Source organism: Sinocyclocheilus rhinocerous, unplaced genomic scaffold (assembly GCF_001515625.1).
Source record: "Sinocyclocheilus rhinocerous isolate Xijiao unplaced genomic scaffold, SAMN03320098_v1.1 scaffold1842, whole genome shotgun sequence".
NCBI classification, from domain to species: domain Eukaryota; kingdom Metazoa; phylum Chordata; class Actinopteri; order Cypriniformes; family Cyprinidae; genus Sinocyclocheilus; species Sinocyclocheilus rhinocerous.
The window spans coordinates 850,142-869,435 of NW_015667292.1; the positions used below are offsets into that span (position 1 = coordinate 850,142).

The 19,294-nt window shown below is 36.8% G+C and overlaps 1 protein-coding gene across 1 annotated transcript in view; it reads left to right on the forward strand.

The window, feature by feature from the left end:
* The window catches only part of LOC107733652 (potassium voltage-gated channel subfamily H member 8-like), a 112,606-nt gene that overhangs the window by 76,571 nt on the left and 16,741 nt on the right, over positions 1 to 19,294 (forward strand). Inside the window, exons 4-10 of the mRNA XM_016545379.1 lie at positions 2,368 to 2,507; positions 2,809 to 3,061; positions 3,989 to 4,146; positions 4,348 to 4,555; positions 10,585 to 10,962; positions 16,770 to 16,969; positions 18,439 to 18,688. Of these exons, the coding sequence (XP_016400865.1) occupies positions 2,368 to 2,507; positions 2,809 to 3,061; positions 3,989 to 4,146; positions 4,348 to 4,555; positions 10,585 to 10,962; positions 16,770 to 16,969; positions 18,439 to 18,688 (1,587 nt within the window). The remainder of the gene's footprint in view (positions 1 to 2,367; positions 2,508 to 2,808; positions 3,062 to 3,988; positions 4,147 to 4,347; positions 4,556 to 10,584; positions 10,963 to 16,769; positions 16,970 to 18,438; positions 18,689 to 19,294) is intronic.

The window sequence follows — 19,294 nt, forward strand, 5'->3', positions numbered from 1 at the left end:
TACTTAATATCCTAATGATTTTGGCATAAAAGAAAAATCAATAATTTTGACCCATACTATGTATTTTTGGCTATTGCTACAAATATACCCCAGCCACTTAAGACTGGTTTTGTAGTCCAGGATCACATATATCGAAATCCATAAGATGGCAGCAAAGGTAATCTAGATGTAAAATAAAGGCAATTAAACTATATATGAAACATATATTTTTAAAAACATATTTTTTTGCGTTCGCTCACAATACACTTAAATTTCATATTTAAAAACACTAATAATTATTATAGTTATAAAAATTTTATTATTATAATTATTAAAATGTATTGATTTAAAAAAATTAATTTGAATTCATATAGTAGTTATCTGCCAACTTTTTATCATTGTGTAGAACAAAGAAAACAATGATAAAAAGAGAGAAAAGCAAGAGAGTCATAATGTGTAAAAAATGGCTGTACAGTAAAAGTAGGTACAGAGGCAAAGTACTCTATAACAAAGGGAGAACAAATTATTATTTTATACATACAGCAACTCTTTCAGCCTCATACGGGATGCTCTACAAAGCTTATTACGAGATGATTATTCTTATTCCCTTCCCTTAATCCAACTAATATTCACACACACCTCAAACACCTGGTGTAGTCAATGTCATACTTAGCAAGCTTATCCTCTGTTTCTCATTCCCTCTCTCGTTCTTGGCTACAGAATCGTGTGTTTTGCATGCTTCTATACAGGCCAGCAGCATCTCATGTGGTGCTCGCTGTTACAGTAATCCTGACACCTCTCCTCTCCAGAGAGAAAGAGAGAACGGTAGACTGATAAAGAGAGAGATGAAAAGACACGCACAAGACACAAGGAGGGCCGGGAAGAAAGCTTGGCACGGAGGTGGCCTGAGCTTGAGCCAAAACACGGTTACTGTTCAATTGGCTGAAGGATAAACAATGTACTGGCATTAGGAATAGTATATAACTAGTCAATGATGTCAACTCATTAAAAGTGAATAATTGGAATCAATTTAAAAAGAGTGAGAGTTACATTCTTAATCATGTTGACTAAGCCAAATATTCTTTAAAAAAAGCAGGGTTGGATTCATGTAATAAAGGGAAAAAAGCCATTAAATAAAATAAAAAAAGGATGGAATGAGGATTTGGAAAGAGCAAGAAATAAACTGGAAGATTTGTAAGACATATTATACACGAAGCTGACAGATGGCTCTTTCCAAATGAAATTAGTCACGTAAACTAAAGTCATCAATTAAAATCAACACTTCAGTGAAGGTTAGGCTGCCGGGAACATGTTAGTTAGCATATGAGAAGGCAGCAGAACTCCTTTAATGTCTTTCCATATTTTATTTTCTCCTCAAAACAGATCATATACAATGTCAAATGTGTGTTTCAGAAGAATCAGTAAGATATAGCGATACAGTAGTTTTAACTGGATTTTTATATTCTAATTAAATAAATACAGCCTTGGGGAGCATTTACACTACTTACAGTGTAAATGTAAGAACAGTAGTGTACTGTATATAAGTAATAATTAAATAATTAGTTCTTATTTCTTGTTTCTAGTCAAATTAAATGAATAGTTTACCCCAAAATGAAAAATACTATATTCTTCAAAAGACTTACAAAGCCATAATACAGGTTTGGCTGTACAAACTGAACTCATTGTTTACTGAAAATTGTTGAAAATATAGTACGTTTTTTGTCTTTTTGGAGCTTGAGATGTGTTTGTTTAATGGGGAAAAAAACAAAAAACAAAAAAAGATAAAAGAATACAAATCAGAATGACTCTGAACACCCCTGGTGCAGCAGACAGAATGAGAGTCTGATAGCCTTTAGAGAGGGAAGGAGAGGAAGCACAAACTGAGGATACAGTTGAATCATAATCTAAATTGGCATCTTTCTGCTTTTTCAGAGAGCTTCTAAAGGCTTTAATTGTTTATTATAAATTTGCCTGTTTATTTCCCACAGTGTAATCGATCTGTGTTTATAATTGTTCAAATAAATGAATGTTTTCTACCTTTTTTTAAGTTGCTGTGTTTTTCATTGGATGCATTTCTCTTTTGTCATATTTACAAACCCTTGATAAATAATGAATGTGAATGTAATTTGTTTTGAGCAGACAGTGCTAATAGCTAAATGTAATAGTGATTTCAGTGTTCAGTTCGTTCATTCAGAGCGTTATGGATAAAAATTAAGCTAGAATTTTCTAATGACTTAACAGAAGTAATGGTGGAAATCTGTGCTTATGTTTTTTGATGCACAGTAAAGCTACATGAGGTGTTTTCTGGAATAACTTGATGTTATTTAGTGTTGAGTCAAACAATTCAGAAATGAAATATACTAAAATATATGGCTGTTCTCTGCTCAGACGAGGAGACGGGGCTGGAGGTGCACAAGGTCACGCAGCCACCAGGCTTCAATACCAACCGGCGACGCAGCAGAGCTGTGCTTTACCAGCTGTCTGGACACCTGCAGAAGCAAGACAAGAGCAAACTCAAGATCAACAATGTAAGACCCAGTTAGACACACTTACATTCTTATAATTCAGACTTAAGACCTTAAGAATAGTTCAAGTACAAACATTATTGTAGGAAATAAAAAGGAAATATAAAAATGACCTTGTAAAGATAAATATATAACAATATGCTGTGTTCAGCAATGAGACAAAGTTATTTACTGCTTCTTCTCAAATTAGTTGGATTAGTTCTTTAATTCACTGTGAGCTGCACACATCATACTGTTTATGAAAATCTTGAAAATAAAAGAAAAAAAACAATTAAACATTTCTGAACATTGCTATCATATTTAGAACATGTTCGGTGAGAAGCCGCCCATCCCAGAGTACAAAGTGGCAGCCATACAGAAGAGCCGTTTCATTCTCCTCCATTACGGCACCTTCAAAGCTGGCTGGGATTGGCTGATCTTGTTAGCCACCTTTTATGTAGCAGTTACTGTGCCCTACAATGTCTGTTTCACCGTTGTTGGTGGGCGAGATGAGGTGTCGACCCCTAGAAATCCACCGAGTGTGAGCGACATCTTGGTAGAAATCCTTTTCATGTTAGGTAAGACTCAACCTACTGTCCTATTGTTTTTTTTTTTGTTTGTTTTTTTTTTGCTGTGTCATTAATTTAGCAAACATAAGTTGTTCTGTCTCAATAATGTTACCTGGGTGATATTAAATATATTCTGATACCAATGCCTGCTAATAAAGTACCCTGAGCACACCGTCCTATTATTTTTCATGTGTGCGTGTACATTTCTGAGTGAGACAGTATTTTAGGTAACAGAGGTAATATACGGCCAGATATCTTTCAATTACTCAGAGCTGGTAAAATGTTCTAGATGTTACTAAAAAAATGTCACAAAACGCTAGTCAAAAAAATCTAGGCAAAAAAATCTAGCATTTCTAAAGCGTCAAAATCGTGAGATCAAAACTAAAAAGATTTTGAAGGACAGGTCAGAAAATAGCAAAGCTTAATATGTGTTTTATAATTCAGAAATAACTCTGAATGTCCACTGTCATATTAATTTATTAGTAAAGTCAGATTCCTGTCTGTAACTGTTGAAGGATACAGGTGAAGAAAATACTCATATACAGACATATTAGATAAAATATCAGATTTATAGCCATTACCTTTATATTAGAACTCCACAGTGAGGATAAGCACTGCTTAAGGGCAGTAGTCTTCAATGACAGAATCTGTTATTGCTCATTACACACAATTTCATAATACAGAGCAACTATTTGTATCATCAAAAATCTCCTGCTTTTCTGTGCTAAAGCCATTTACTAAACTTTGTAAGTGCTATTTGCAACTTCCATTAAATAGCATTATAGTAACTAGAACCCATACCAAACTTTTATAACCTGTCACTGAACCAGGTAATGAATAAAATATAAAAAGATTTTTCTGTGATATAGTAATAAATAAATATCTGTGTCATCTAATTTTTTCTAAAATATTTTTTTCTTTATATCCCTGTGACAGATATTGTGTTAAATTTTCGCACCACATTTGTGAGCACATCAGGCCAGGTGGTGTATGATGCGCGCTCTATCTGTGTACATTATGTCACCACCTGGCTGTTTGTGGATCTGATTGCTGCGCTACCTTTTGACCTGTTGTACGCCTTCAATGTCAGTGTGGTGAGTGTTCATTTTGCTCATTTTGAAGATACTTTTACTGTTTATTCACAACCTTATAAACCTATATATTTTTGTTTTAATGGCCCTCACACAGAGCTTTGTGGGACACCACATTTCATATGATGTTGGTCATGCCATCTTAAATAATTATTCATTCTATGATTTCCTTTTGAACTATACATTCAATATCTGTGTGTTTAGTACTTTGGAGTTCATCTGCTGAAAACAGTTCGATTGTTACGGCTTCTACGCTTGCTGCAAAAGCTGGAGCGCTACTCCCAGTACAGCGCAGTGGTACTCACATTACTTATGTCCATGTTCGCCTTGCTGGCACATTGGATGGCCTGTGTCTGGTATGTCATCGGCCGCAGTGAGATTGAGAACAACAGCCCTGGTTCCTGGGACATTGGTGAGTGCCATATCTACAAACTGTCAACATAGCTGTACCAATCTTTCAAGTTTAAATTCCTTCAAACAGATTATTAAGGTCTTCTAACAAGTTTTGAATACAATTTTTATAACTTGTACTATCTGAGCTGAACTAGAAATGACCCTCAAAATGGTATAAACTCCTAAAAAAATATTTAATATATCTAATAGATGTTTTATGAAACCACATACTCTAAGTGAAATTAAAGCTTCCACAACAACAACATCAACAATAGGGCAGTTATCATATTAGCATAAGTATTGCTGTCTAACAGATCAGACTGGGGCTTTGTTTTGTTAGCCTAAATTGGACAGAACCCATCTCATTTATTTTCACATGTGAAATAATTCTTTTCACAGTGTCTCATACACAAGGATCAATTATTAAATGTCTGTCCACTAATATTCTCATTATATTGAAAATGTACAACAACCTCTTTATGTGCCTTACAAAAAGGCTTCCTATTACAAATGTCTTGCATTTGTGATTTTAATACATGCAAATCACATTTCAAATTAGATAGACACATGAGAAAAAAAGGCCAGACGTAATGCATTTTGTCAGAAGGACAGAACAATCTATCTGGTTCTGTGAACAGCACATTTATGAGACAGTCTCTGATTTAAGAATTCTCTTCACATCATTCAAGTGTGTGTCACGTCTGAACAAATGTACCTTTGTCACATTTTTTGATAAACAGGTGAATTACTGCGTCAGTCCGACTTAGAAATAAACCGCTCTCTCAATCTCACATGTATTACCCTACTGTAACGGAAGAGGTCTGACACAACAGGTTAGTAGATATAAACAGGTTTATTTGGTCACAGTGAGTACGGGTATAGGATCCGGAGGATGTGATGGTGAGGGAAGAGTTTGTCGAATGGTGCAAAGGATATGGAGAGTGGAGCAATCCGAGTCTTTGGCTTTACAGGAGCTGGAATGTAGGCAGGAGGAGCACACACCTCAGCGATCCGTGAACTAGGAGGAACAGGAGACACTTGGAGACGAGGAGACACTAGGAGGAACACAGGAGGTAAGTAATGCAGGAAGTATTCAAATGGAAGTCGTAGCAAAGTCATGGAGTCCTCTACGTGTATGGCCACGGCAGATCAGGGGCCTCGGGAGGCCATGGCGGATCAGGGGCCCCGGGAGGCCATGGCGAAGCAGGGGCCTCGGGCGGCCATGGCGGAGCAGGGGCCTCGGGCTGCCATGGCGGATCCTGGACCTCGGGCGGCCATGGCGGATCAGGGGCCTCGGGAGGCCATGGCGGATTCTGGACCTCGGGAGGCCCTGGCGGATCAGAGGCCTCGGGCGGCCATGGCGGATCCTGGACCTCGGGAAGCCATGGCGGAGCAGGGGACCCGGGTGGCCATGGCGGAGCAGGGGACCCGGGTGGCCATGGCGGAGCAGGGGCCTCGGGCGGCCATGGCCTCGGCCGGCTCGGCCACGGGTATATGGCCCCCCCCCAAAATTTTCTTGGGGAAATCTAGGAATCCTGGAGGAAATCTAGGAATCCTGGAGGAACAGGCACTAGATGGCGCTCTAGAAAGCGCTTACGAGCTGATTGCATGCCGTGGGGAGAACTCATCTGTGCCGTCTGTGTTGGTCCGGTCTTCTGTAACGGAAGAGGTCTGACACAACAGGTTAGTAGATATAAACAGGTTTATTTGGTCACAGTGAGTACGGGTATAGGATCCGGAGGATGTGATGGTGAGGGAAGAGTTTGTCGAATGGTGCAAAGGATATGGAGAGTGGAGCAATCCGAGTCTTTGGCTTTACAGGAGCTGGAATGTAGGCAGGAGGAGCACACACCTCAGCGATCCGTGAACAAGGAGGAACAGGAGACACTTGGAGACGAGGAGACACTAGGAGGAACACAGGAGGTAAGTAATGCAGGAAGTATTCAAATGGAAGTCGTAGCAAAGTCATGGAGTCCTCTACGTGTATACGAGACCAGACAGTGAGGGTGTCTGAGGTGTGTGCTTTTATGCAGGCTGGTTAATGAGGTGCTTGATTAGTGACAGGTGCTGGTGCTCAGAACTCAGGTGAGAGGGATCGTTGTGATGATTGGGAGGTGACTGAGTCTGGCCGATCTGTGACACCTACACATGAATAAGAAAAAAATAAAAAAATAAAAAAATAGCTGTGAGAAAAGAGTGTATGATGACATCAATATGATCTTGACAGCATGAATCTCATAGGACCTGATTTATTAAAGGTCATTGTCTTTTTTTGACCAAGATAAACTAGGGAAAATATTTTAGGAGTCCTATAAACTAATTTTATACAACATTTAGTCTTTACAAGAAAGTCATTGAATCAATCACTGAACCGAAACGTGCAGGAACAAAACAATTGATGGTCTGTATGAGTGATTTGAGTCATTTAATTATTTACACATAAGCCTAAAATGTAGGAGTGTCCAACCTATTCACACATACTATTTGGGCAGTTATTTATAGAAAGTCACCTGTAGTCTAACACCATCATATCTAATGAAAGTGATTCTTATTGGCTTCAGCATCAGCAGTATCCTCAGGCACATCTAAGCCCTAACTGACCACTATTCCACACTGGCTACTAGCCAGAGGATTCAATTACATCCACATGTTCTCCTTAAAAGCAGGGATACTACTCCAATATCCAGTCTTTGCTGGTGTGCCAACAATATCACCCACCATTCCCTCTCAACCAGTTTTACATTGTCCAGCCATTAAATGTTAAGCACATGAGGCTGTCGTGACACATCTAGTTTTGCTAGTGGAAATTGAAGTTTGTAACATTCTGCACATCAGATGGAATATTTTAGCAAAGAAATACAAGACACATCCAACATTTAATGAGACTCAAATGTGTAACAGTTCAGCTTTCAAATGGCAAATGTAGAATTTGGAAATGTACCAGATTTGTTGAAGTTGAAGAAGTTGCTTTATATCTGATGAGTACCAGTTTCAGATTGACTCTTTACAGCTATTATTATTTGCCTTTGTGAGGCAGTGTTATTGATGATAATGAAATATTGAAGTAGCTTTGAGTAGTGCTGTCTATCTGTATTGGATATAGGGCCATAAAGTTTGTAAATGGATTGGAGTTTTGCCGTATCAATAATAAAAGGTTTCTCTGATGGTTCCTCCAGGAGCTGATTGAACTCTGGTTGCTCTGTGCCTCCCTCTCCATCTTTTTTTCCCCCCTCCATATTGCTCACTTCACTGGCCTCACCTCAGCAGAGCACTGTTCTTTTTACTGGCTAGCTGCCCAGCAGACCTTGAGAGACTAGAGAGGATTTTGAAGTTGGCTGTAAAAATCATACCGTCAAATCAGTCAAAACTCTTGATTCTTTCTCAAGTGGTTTGGAAGAGAACAGAGATCCCCCACTGCGAGAAATGTATTATCCTTTCAGTCTTATTATTACAGGCATTTTAATCCTCATACTCTTCTTGCACATCAATCTCCCTTACCTTCCTCCTTTACCATCTTTACTTTTGGTCACCTATGCCATTACCCTTGGACTTCTTTTTGCTCCCTTTTCATGTCATGAATAAATAATGTGCACCTCATAACCATATCAAACATATAGCTTGTTTTCTGACATTAGATATATTAGATATTCAAAGATATCCTTTTTCCTCCTGCAGTGATTTACAACCTAAGGTAGCCTTTGTGGTTTGAGACACAATTTTTCCATTCATCATTCATTTTCTATTCATATTTTCCTCCTAAATAAACAGCAGGATGTGCAAAGTATATGTTTCTCAAGCCTGCTCCATCAGAGGCATTACTGGTATAAATGAATATTCGGCAATGCTCTTTGCTAGTATTACATTTACGTTTGTACTATTCATTCTAGAGGCTCAACCTTGAGCCTAGAGAAGCTTGTCAAGCACTGGCTGATGGCTGGTTTTCATAAAATAATTATGCACTCTGTCATCAAGTGCAATTGAATTGTCAAAACCACAATTTTTTACTTTACACAAATAATGTGACAGAAAAGCTTGCATAAACCTCAGTGGTGTCTGGAGGAAACACTCTCACTAATACATACCAACTTCACCCAGCCAGTCCAGACATCCACAGCTTTCACACACAAACAAGCAAATATTATGTTTTGATGCCTTTGAATGTAAATAATACATAAAATAATATTAAATGTTAATGTAAATGCAGCTACTCTATGGGATTTTAATCATGGCTGTGAGTTTGGGGCAATTGTAACATTTATAAAAACTGAAAAAGTGTAATCCTGAAAATGCGTGAGAAACATGAATTCATTAAAATGAAACAGTTGAATATAAAATCTAGTTATTTAAAATATTCACAATGTAGGTCCTTTAAATGCACATTATTCCTGCTAGCTAAAACCATTAGCACTGTATAAAAGTGAAAACTATTGTGTAATATTATCAAGTATTAAAGCAATTATATTATTACTTTGAGGTGTGCTCTCATTTGAGATATGGTGGGTTAATACCATTTGTGTAATGGGGGCAATTATAACACTGACTTTGAAGCCAATTCAATATTATGATCAAATCTTTCTCAATGTAAATATGTTAATGGCACTATTACATAGTACTGGTAGTAGTATTCATTTTATATACTCCTTTACCTGGTCAATAGGTGATTTTAGAAAGCAAAAGTGAAAGCGAAAGGGAAATGGAAATGGAAATAGAGCTGCATTCTTCTGCATAACAATCCTTAATCTGAACAAAACCATGGAAATGTTTATCTTAAAACACTGTAGATATAAACCAGAGCACAAGGAGAGAGAAAAATATGGATATAAGAACAAATCAGTGCATACTAGCATGATAAAAAGGGACTGTTAGTAAGCAGATATCTGTAGGTGTCCAGCATATATGAAGGACACTTTTCTGCCTATTAGCACATGCAGACACCAAAGGGAAGACTTTGGATGTGTTTATATGTCAGGAAAGGAATGACCCAGGTTTCTGGTGTATGTGTGCATGAGAAAGGTCATGTAAACTGAAGCTGGTCACTGTGTAAATGAGAAAAGTGAGTATTTGTTTGTGCATTTGTAAAGGAGGTTTTGTCATGCGTGATTGTGTATCAAGCCTTCCCTGACAACTGCTAGCAAAAGGTTCTCTGGCAATTTTTCCCCTCAATCTTCATCATTCCCTTTCTGACCTTTCACACTTCTTTCTGGCTCCATGTCAGTTTTTCTGGTTCTCTCGAAAAATATAACTTCTAATGCCACATATAGTACCTCTACTACCTCCAAACTAGACACTTATAGACAAACAAGCAGGGAGAGAAGAGAGAAAAGAAAATGTACAGAACCAGTCCCACAGGGAACAAAATTACAGTCTCCAGAAAAAAGTTCAGCCTACTGCAAACCAACTGATATTCAAAACGCTTCAGATTCAGCACCATGGACAGGGACAGCTGCTCTATATCTACTCAGTTCTGACAGTGACCTAAGAACCCTGGACAGTGGCCATGCACTCACTGAAAAAGTTTTTGGAGTGACAACCTCATTGCATTAGTTATAGTGCCAAACTCAAATGGAAAAAATATATATATTTGCTGGTTCTCTCGAAAAATATCACTTCTAATGACACATATAATACCTCTACTACCTCCAAACTAGACACTTATAGACAAATAAGCAGGGAGAGAAGAGAGAGAGAAAAGAAAATGTACAGAACCAGTTCCACAGGGAACAAAAGTAGAGTCTCCAGAAAAAAGTTCAGCCTACTGCAAACCAACTTATATTCAAAATGCTTCAGATTCAGCACCATGGACAGGGACAGCTGCTCTATATCTACTCAGTTCTGACAGTGACCTAAGAACCCTGGACAGTGGCCATGCACTCAATGAAAAAGTTTTTGGAGTGACAACCTCATTGCATTAGTTATAGTGCCAAACTCAAATGGAAAAAACATGTATTATTAGAACAATCACCAAATTATGTCAAATTATGAACATTATAGACAATTTCACAGGTCAAAACATATGCCAATTGAGTACATTTTCTCTCTTTCTCATAGGCTGGTTGCATGAGCTGGGTAAACGTCTGGGCACCCCCTATTTTCTGTCCCCTCTTGCATCCCTCATTCCTGATTCGCTGCGCCCCACCATCTTGGATGGATTGGTGGTCAATTCAAGCCAGTGGAACGGCACTGATGTGGTGGGACATGAGTCTCTGTGGAACTCGAGCCAATGGAACACAACAGGAGCAGGGCCGATGGGCACTTCAAATGCAGGACAGACTGGAGCCGTACTGGGAGGCGGGCCCTCGATTCGGAGTTCATATGTTACTTCGCTGTACTTCGCTTTAAGCAGTCTGACTAGCGTGGGCTTTGGCAATGTCTCAGCCAATACTGACTCAGAGAAGATCTTCTCTATTTGCACCATGCTGATTGGAGGTAAGTGCAAGAAAACATGGTTACAATTTTTTTTAATGATTTTGAGTTTTGGATTCATAATGCTTTGCTACATGGATGTACAGAGTTGTGTTCTAAATAGGGATGCACAATATTGTCGGACCGATATCGGAATGAGCCGATAATGGCTTTAAATGTAAATATCGGCATCGGCCCGATATGAAAAATTATGCCGATATGTCTTGCCGATGAAAAGAATATGTTAACTCACATGTGCTCAGGGTGTGCTAGCGATTAGATCATGTCAGCAGTGTGGCTCATTCTTAAAGCAAAGTTTTGCCTGAATGGTGATTAGCTTCACTGTTTTGGATCACTGCATTTAAACTGAGAATGCATATACAGAATGATGCTTTCGGTGTATGACAGAGTAAACAGTAATAGCACGTGCAGTGGCAGCAGCGGCAGCCTCCCCCGGGTCCTAATGCCCGTTTGTAAGGAATTTTAATTCAGTAGGGGGCACTGTTGGCCTACTTCTAATAAAATGAAAGTAAAATACACAAATAATATTTAGACTGTGTTTCTGATTAAATAAAGCAGTAATTGATGTCATAAAATAATGAGTATGTTTTCACAAACATGACACTTGTAAATTAAATAATTTTATATACTGTATACTGATTTATTCATTAATGTGTAATATGTTGTATTTTTAATACAAATTATGAGCTCTGAAAGATTTTCAGAATTTTTACAACTCTTTTGCTTTAGATCATCTACAAATGTTAAAACTTAAAATAATAAAATGTAAGGTTACCACTGTTACCAAGGTTACCACAATGTAAGGTTTTTTTCTTTCTGAAAAAAATGCAGCTATTGATATATAGTTTATTTATAGTTATTTTGAAAGCTTCAATGTACAGTCATTATAAAAGAACTTCATTATTATTTATTTCATTCTAACAAATAAGTTCTTGTTAAAAACTAACCAAAATTAAATATAATTTGCTTATAATTTCTGCACAGGAGAGACTTGGTGTTGTTTCCAAACAAAAGGAAATATATCGCTATTGGCATCGGCTATCAGCCAAAATGAATTAAAAAAATATCGGCATATCGGATATCTGCAAAAATCCAATATCATGCATCCCTAGTTCTAAATATTGATAATTTATTTTTGTCTTTTTTTCTTGATCAGTTTAAAATATCTATATACACTACTGTTTAAAAGTTTGGTGTTTGTAAGATTTTTTAATGTTCTGGAAAGTAGTCTCTTATGCTCACCAAGGCTGCATTTTTTTGATCAGAAATACAGCATAGTCTGTAATAATGTTAAATATTATATTACAATTTAAAGTCACTTTATATTTGAATATATATTAAAATGGCATTTATTCTTGCAGTGGCAAAGCTGAATTTTCAAGATCCCAAACCTTTAAATGGTAGTGTATTCCAGTGGAAAGGATTAGGAGTACTATTTTATGTGTAAGGAAAGACATAAAAATAGCCAAAATATTAAAAAATAATGCATAACTTTGCTAATTAGGCATCAGTTAACAGTATTTCCAGGTAATATCTTCAACCCAATAATATTATTTTTTTAGACTAACTATAGTAAAGAAAATGATCCATGATTTTAAATTTTTAAATGTCAACATTCTGGTGTAAGAATTTTGGGAAACCATATTGATAATCAGATATTGAGAATTTTGTAGAATTACGGTTCTAACAGGAATGTCTATCTAAACAGGATTATTAAAACTTGAAGGTTGAAGATGATGTGAATGTCAAGACATAAAAATAGCCAAAATATTAAAAAATAATGCATAACTTTGCTAATTAGGCATCAGTTAACAGTATTTCCAGGTAATATCTTCAACCCAATAATAATTTTTAAAAAATATTATTTTTTTAGACTAACTATAGTAAAGAAAATGATCCATGATTTTACATTTTTAAATGTCAACATTCTGGTGTAAGAATTTTGGGAAACCATATTGATAATCAGATATTGAGAATTTTGTAGAATTACGGTTCTAACAGGAATGTCTATCTAAACAGGATTATTAAAACTTGAAGGTTGAAGATGATGTGAATGTCGTGTATACTGGGACAAGTGTATTTGTGCCCCTCTGGTAGAATCCCGCTCTTGTTCCCTTAATCGTTGTGTTAAAGACATGGTTTAATAACTTCTCTTAGCTTGGGGGGATCCAAATGTTCCCTCTGTTATCTTTCCCACCCCCACCAGACATCAATATTCAGAGAGATGATTTAGTCTCCTCAAGCAGTGATGATTTAACACTTAAAATAAGATGGTTTCACCATCCCACAGTATAAATTGATGTGTTTGTTTATATGGAATAGCACAAATTTGGAATAGACTGAAAAACAAATCAGCTAATTTTAACAAAACAAAAGGGGGCGCTCATGAACACCCATTTCAACCCTAAAATTACAGATGGGACTCCCTGGAATTGTGTACTCTTCAGATTCACATGCAAAAGAAGGCTACAAGATGGCAAGTCCACAAAAGTGCACTAATGACTGCATTTTCCCCATGGTCTAAACTTCCTATTGACTTCTTGAATTTCCCTAAGGACTGCATTCTTCATAAGATAAGACACAGAGGTGCATTTGCTTTATTGGAGTAGTTTTTAGTAAACCATCTGACCTCATTTACTTTTAAACTACGTTTCCCACAGGGCTCCATTCTTAGAGCACCAACATTTTCTTTGACCATGTTATTCATTAAGCTTAGCTACTTATTGATTATCTCTGTCTTCAACACATTTTATGGTAAGGTTTATTGACCATCGTTTAACTACCTCTGAATCTTCAACCATAAAAGCAGTGACGGTTGAGTACATATTTGTCCAATATTCCTGTATTTTCCAATTTATGTTAATGGACAACATTCTATTTGTCTCATGACATGTTGGTTTCATGTTTAATTGCAAAACGAGTGACTTGAAAGTTTTAATTCAGTGTGTCTTCATTGTCGGGTTCAAAACCTTAGTGTTGGAATATTTGTGTGGATTTTTTGACATCATTTATACCTCCTAACCTGTTTAACTCTTATAAGAAGGTGGCTTACGTTGGCTACTCTGAGCCGTTTTCTTTTAACCTGATGGTTGGGATTCGACTGCCACAGAATTGGAGTGGCTTGTTATCTGCTGAGGCAGCGGTAATGATTTTTCAGCTGCAAGTGTCCCTTGTGGGTTTGAGGGAGATGTTGTGACAGTGGACTGAATTTTAAGGCATGTCCTCTGGACCATGAAGAGAGAGACACAGGCTTCATTGCACTTAAGAGGGCCAAATGAGGATGGCTGAATCCATGCACACTTACATACATGCACACTGAATCAATCTGTCACCAAATCCTACCACTAAGGGCCATTACTGTCCCAGCCAGCTGACAGCTGGGCTCCTACCCACACACAGAGATCATGCACACTGAGGGTTTTTGGGGAACACTGACATGCCTAAAAATTACCATAATTACATCAAACAAGTAAGCATACTGTTTATTATATTAACCAGACTACAATATGATGTGTACCACCCATTCCAGAGGAATCATTTACTTCTCAGACACTACGCTTTAAGCTTGCTAAGCTCAGCTTAGTTTAGCTTTTTTAGCTTAGACTTAATTAACTTCTCAGTTATGCTTCATTTAAAGGGATGTTTCAACCAAAAATGAAAATTCTGCCTACATGACTCTAAATATGTAAAACATGTAAAGATGATCTTTTTTTCCCATACAAAGTCCATATGCTAAAATTCAGTTGGGACCAAATTTGTTATGGACCCAATTGATTTCTTTGGATAAAACCAGCTATACAAAATATATTTTAAGTCATACACAAGATGAGTGTGCAGTGAATAACAGAATTCTCCCAAAATCCATTAGGAGAAATAAAACAAAAATTTGTAAGTAAGAGTATGTTCGAATTAATTCAATTCACTTTGTTTCAAATTGATTCAGTTCATTTCAAAACATTTCAGAACTTGGGGAATTTGCAAGGTCACATATAGTAATATTGTATAATATGCTTAAAAAACATAATTCGGTAAATAAGAAAATAATACTAATGGTCAGTGAAAGAGCTGCTTTACATCTTTTTGTTAATTGTTTTGAAATTGTTAATCATATTTTTTTTCTGATTTATTTATTTATTCTTTTTCTCCTTTTTATAAATTTTTAAAGCAGTACATAAGACAAAACATACTTAGACGATACCAAAAATACAAAACATATGGAACACAAAGTTAGATGTACATGTAGTTATGTAAGGTGTGTGTGTGTGTGTAACAATTGTGTTGAGTATGTGTATATCTATATTATGCTTTTACTAATATATATGTAGAACAGCCTCTTTGTAGACGGTCAGAGCAGAATGTTTAAGGAGGAAAAGTGAGGGAAAAAAAGAAAGTAAAATAAAGAAAGAAAGGGAAAAAAATATATAATAAAAATAAACAAAAACAAAAAAGAAATAAATAATTGAATAAATAAGTAGAAATTAAATAAAGAATTCATTTAAGAAAGGGAGAAAAATTGTTAGTCATTTTTCTGTTGCCAAAGTTTTAACCACTTTTATTTTGAATTGTGTGCACAATTTTCAAGCAAGAAACATTATCTAAACATCCAAATGAATTATACAAAATGTATTAAATATAACAAAGATTTTTAAGTAATGTTGATATTAAATGATACCGAAGTGTACAGTATTTGAGGAATAAGCCTTTTTTTGAAGTGCCTCTTCAATAAGTGCCTCTATTTATGAAAGGAGGTATAAAATTCATGTGGCAACCACTGCTCAGATAATTTGGTATTGGAATAATTTGATGAGAAATGTTTGAGTTTATATTGGCTGCACAGTTTGAGACCACACTGAAATAAGAATAAAGAATAAAGAAAAAAAGGTCTCCATATAATCTCACTCCTGTCTTGGAGAGACAATTCAGCAAGGGACCTCATTTGTCCTTCCAACAAGAATCAGGTGGTTGAAACAGGTTTTATTAGCTTTTAATAATTCTGTTCCCCTATTTCACCTGATTTGAAGATTTTCATGGATTTCATCACAAAGCTCATCCAAGCACTCAAAAGGCACATAACCCAGGTGCAGCCACTTATGCTGAGCGCAGTTCTTGAACAGAAGAGCGGCATGCAATTTCCGCAACAATTTATGTAGACTTCAATTAGCACTCCATGAGTACTCTCCAATCCTTCTTGATTGTTTACACTCATGTTGGCAAAGCTCGCAATGTTAAATAAATAATAGATGATATAGAGTTTGGTGGAGTGAAAACAGTTGCACTGAACATAATGTATGCAGAGGACACTAAACTGAAAAGGATTTGCGTTGCAAACCATTGGCATGCAGTCCACTGACACTGAGATCAAGCAATAGAAAGAGGAGAAGAACAGGCTGGAACAAGATGACTAAATGACTAAACGTTAACTCCTGATAAAATCTGGCTCGGGTGATCGGATCACAAGTGGCCATCACAAAGATTGGATATTGCATTTGAATGCATCCTGATGTACAACATAGAAGGAAAGTCCATCATTGCAACGGAACAATGGTTTTACATTTTGCTAGCTGGGTGTGGCTAAATTGCTAGTAAGCAACTGCCTGATAAAAAAGTGATTAGCCTACCGGAGATGCATGTTAGCATCATGTGTAAATGGCTTGATTTCTCTCTGTAAATGGCTGACCACGTGCGATGTGCGAAGTGTATAGGGATATAGGGAGATACACAAACAACTCCTTTGATTATTTAGCAAAAGATTATATATACTGTATATATATATGTAATTCACCTGGAATGTTTGTTGTGTTTTTCTCCAGCACTCATGCACGCTGCGGTCTTCGGTAATGTGACGGCCATTATCCAAAGGATGTACTCGCGCCGCTCGCTCTATCACACTCGTACCAAAGACCTCAAAGATTTCATCCGCGTGCATCGACTTCCCAAGGCCCTTGCGCAGCGCATGCTGGAGTGCTTTCAGACGACATGGTCTGTCAACAATGGCATCGATGTCAGTGAGGTAGTACTTTTACATGTACTTTCAATAATTTGTGTGCACAAATGAATGAATTGTCAAAACAATTTCACAATTTATAAATCCTGCGCAAACAATTGTACTGTAGGTGCGGATAATATGCTTAGTCATGTAGGGCTAATATTTGAACTGCTGTTCTGATCCACTCGTTGAACACTTGTTGGGTTTTCTTGGTTTCTTAATGCTGAGAGGATCAGTAGCTCTGACACTTATTGAACTTGTTAAATTCTTGGCACTTTTCATAAGTAGTGTAGCTACTTTATTTCTTTATCTTTTTCCACTGGCGGTCAGTTAACGTTCAGAAACTGTCGATGATCTTCAACTTCAGGAGGGCAGACTATTGTGTGAGTTGATTAATTTTCAGTTATTTTTCTATGGGGTTTGCGATTTTCTGTTTTCCAGCAATAGACATTAGATAAACATCAAAATTAAACGTACAGAATTCATTGAATATAAAATTGGATTTTTAAGGAATGTTGATGTTATATGACACAGAAATGTACTGTATTTAGAATGTGCCTCTTCTGAGGTGCACTCATTCAAAGCAACAAGTACCTCTTTTCATGGGAAAAAAATAATATGTAATTAAAGATCTAACTGTTTGACCTGCTCTGGCCAACAACAAAAAAAGCAACAAAAAAGTCAACACAATCCTATGATCCTATTTTGATAGTAAAATCATAATTATTGAGTACAGAGTAGCATGTTATTTTAAAATATCTTATTAACCTGGCTACTTTGGCAAAATTCATTCAATATTCCATGACCTCCAGGAGAAAATGTTTTTAACATTTACAGACAATGCATTTTGCATTCATTATTTCTCTATGCTGGATCTCCCATTAACCCGTAGCCTTACAGGCCAAAATATAGGAAATCTGATAAGCACTTGTAATTAAATATTATGCTCATAGTATTACATTTTATGTAATTGTAGCTCCTGTTCTTTGCAACTGTTGATTCCAATCTGCATTGCTTATTATTGGCCTTCTTGCTATCACTGGTGTGATTTGATACATCTGTCTAAGATTAATGCGTATTATCCTTTTTTATTCGCTTTTCACTTCAGCATGCTCTCTTTCTATCTCTCATTCTGTTTTATAATCCCTCATATCTTTTATCATTTGATTTATTTTCTCTTTCCATTCACCTTTCATTCACTATCTCATCCGTAACCCTGATCTGCTCATAAACAAGAGATTCCATCTTACACTCACAATGTATTTAATGAGCCCAAATCAAAACACTCGTTACATAACTCATAAACGTCTCTTTGCTTTGATATCAATATCACCTCCCATTAAAGTCTAAGTAGAAGACTGATCTACAGTTTCTTTGCAGCACTTGTTTCCTTGACGATCAACCATAAATAGAAAGTTTTTATGCTTTTCAAGAATGAGAAGTAAAAGTAAGTGCAAGTGCTTCAAATAAAAGATATCTTTGTCCTCTCCCAGCTTCTGAAGGACTTCCCAGATGAACTGCGGGCTGACATTGCCATGCACCTGAATAAAGAGCTGCTCCAGCTGCCTCTGTTTGAATCGGCCAGTCGAGGGTGTTTGCGCTCGCTGTCGCTCATCATCAAAACTTCCTTCTGTGCTCCAGGAGAGTTCCTCATTCGCCAGGGTGACGCTTTGCAGGCCATCTACTTTGTCTGCTCAGGCTCCATGGAAGTGCTCAAGGACAACACTGTGCTGGCTATACTGGGTAAGATTACACACAAACAGTAGGGTCCAGGAGATAATGTAGGGTAATTGGGCTATTTTTCCTAGTCATCTTAATGGGAAAATGTGTCCCAATTTACCTGAATTCACCCTACACACACACACACACACACAATCAAATTGTATATTGCGTTTTAAACCAGTTTTAAACACTACGGCAGCTGGCTTATAAAAAACTGATTGCAATTCCATTTGGTTCCACTAAAATGACCCACTTTTTATTAGTACTTACCTGATTAAGGTAACCAGGTAAAATATGTGCTGTTAACTGTGGAAAACTGAAAACAAACAAAACAATTACATTCAGACTCAAAAGTCATTTCTAGCACTATACAGCGCGTGCAAATGCATTTCTGAGTGTCAGTCATGCTGGCTTATTCAGTGGCCCCTATATTACAATTTCACAGCAATTTCAAAGCCCATTTAAATTCCTCCTACCTGTCACTATTAATTGTGCTTCCTGTGTGATATTGAATCAGGCCAATACAATAAAAACTGCCCACACATGCACACAGACTATCCATTAATATCATTGTATAATTTCTGACATAATTCAGACATCATAAATGAGCTAAATAATGGCTCTTTT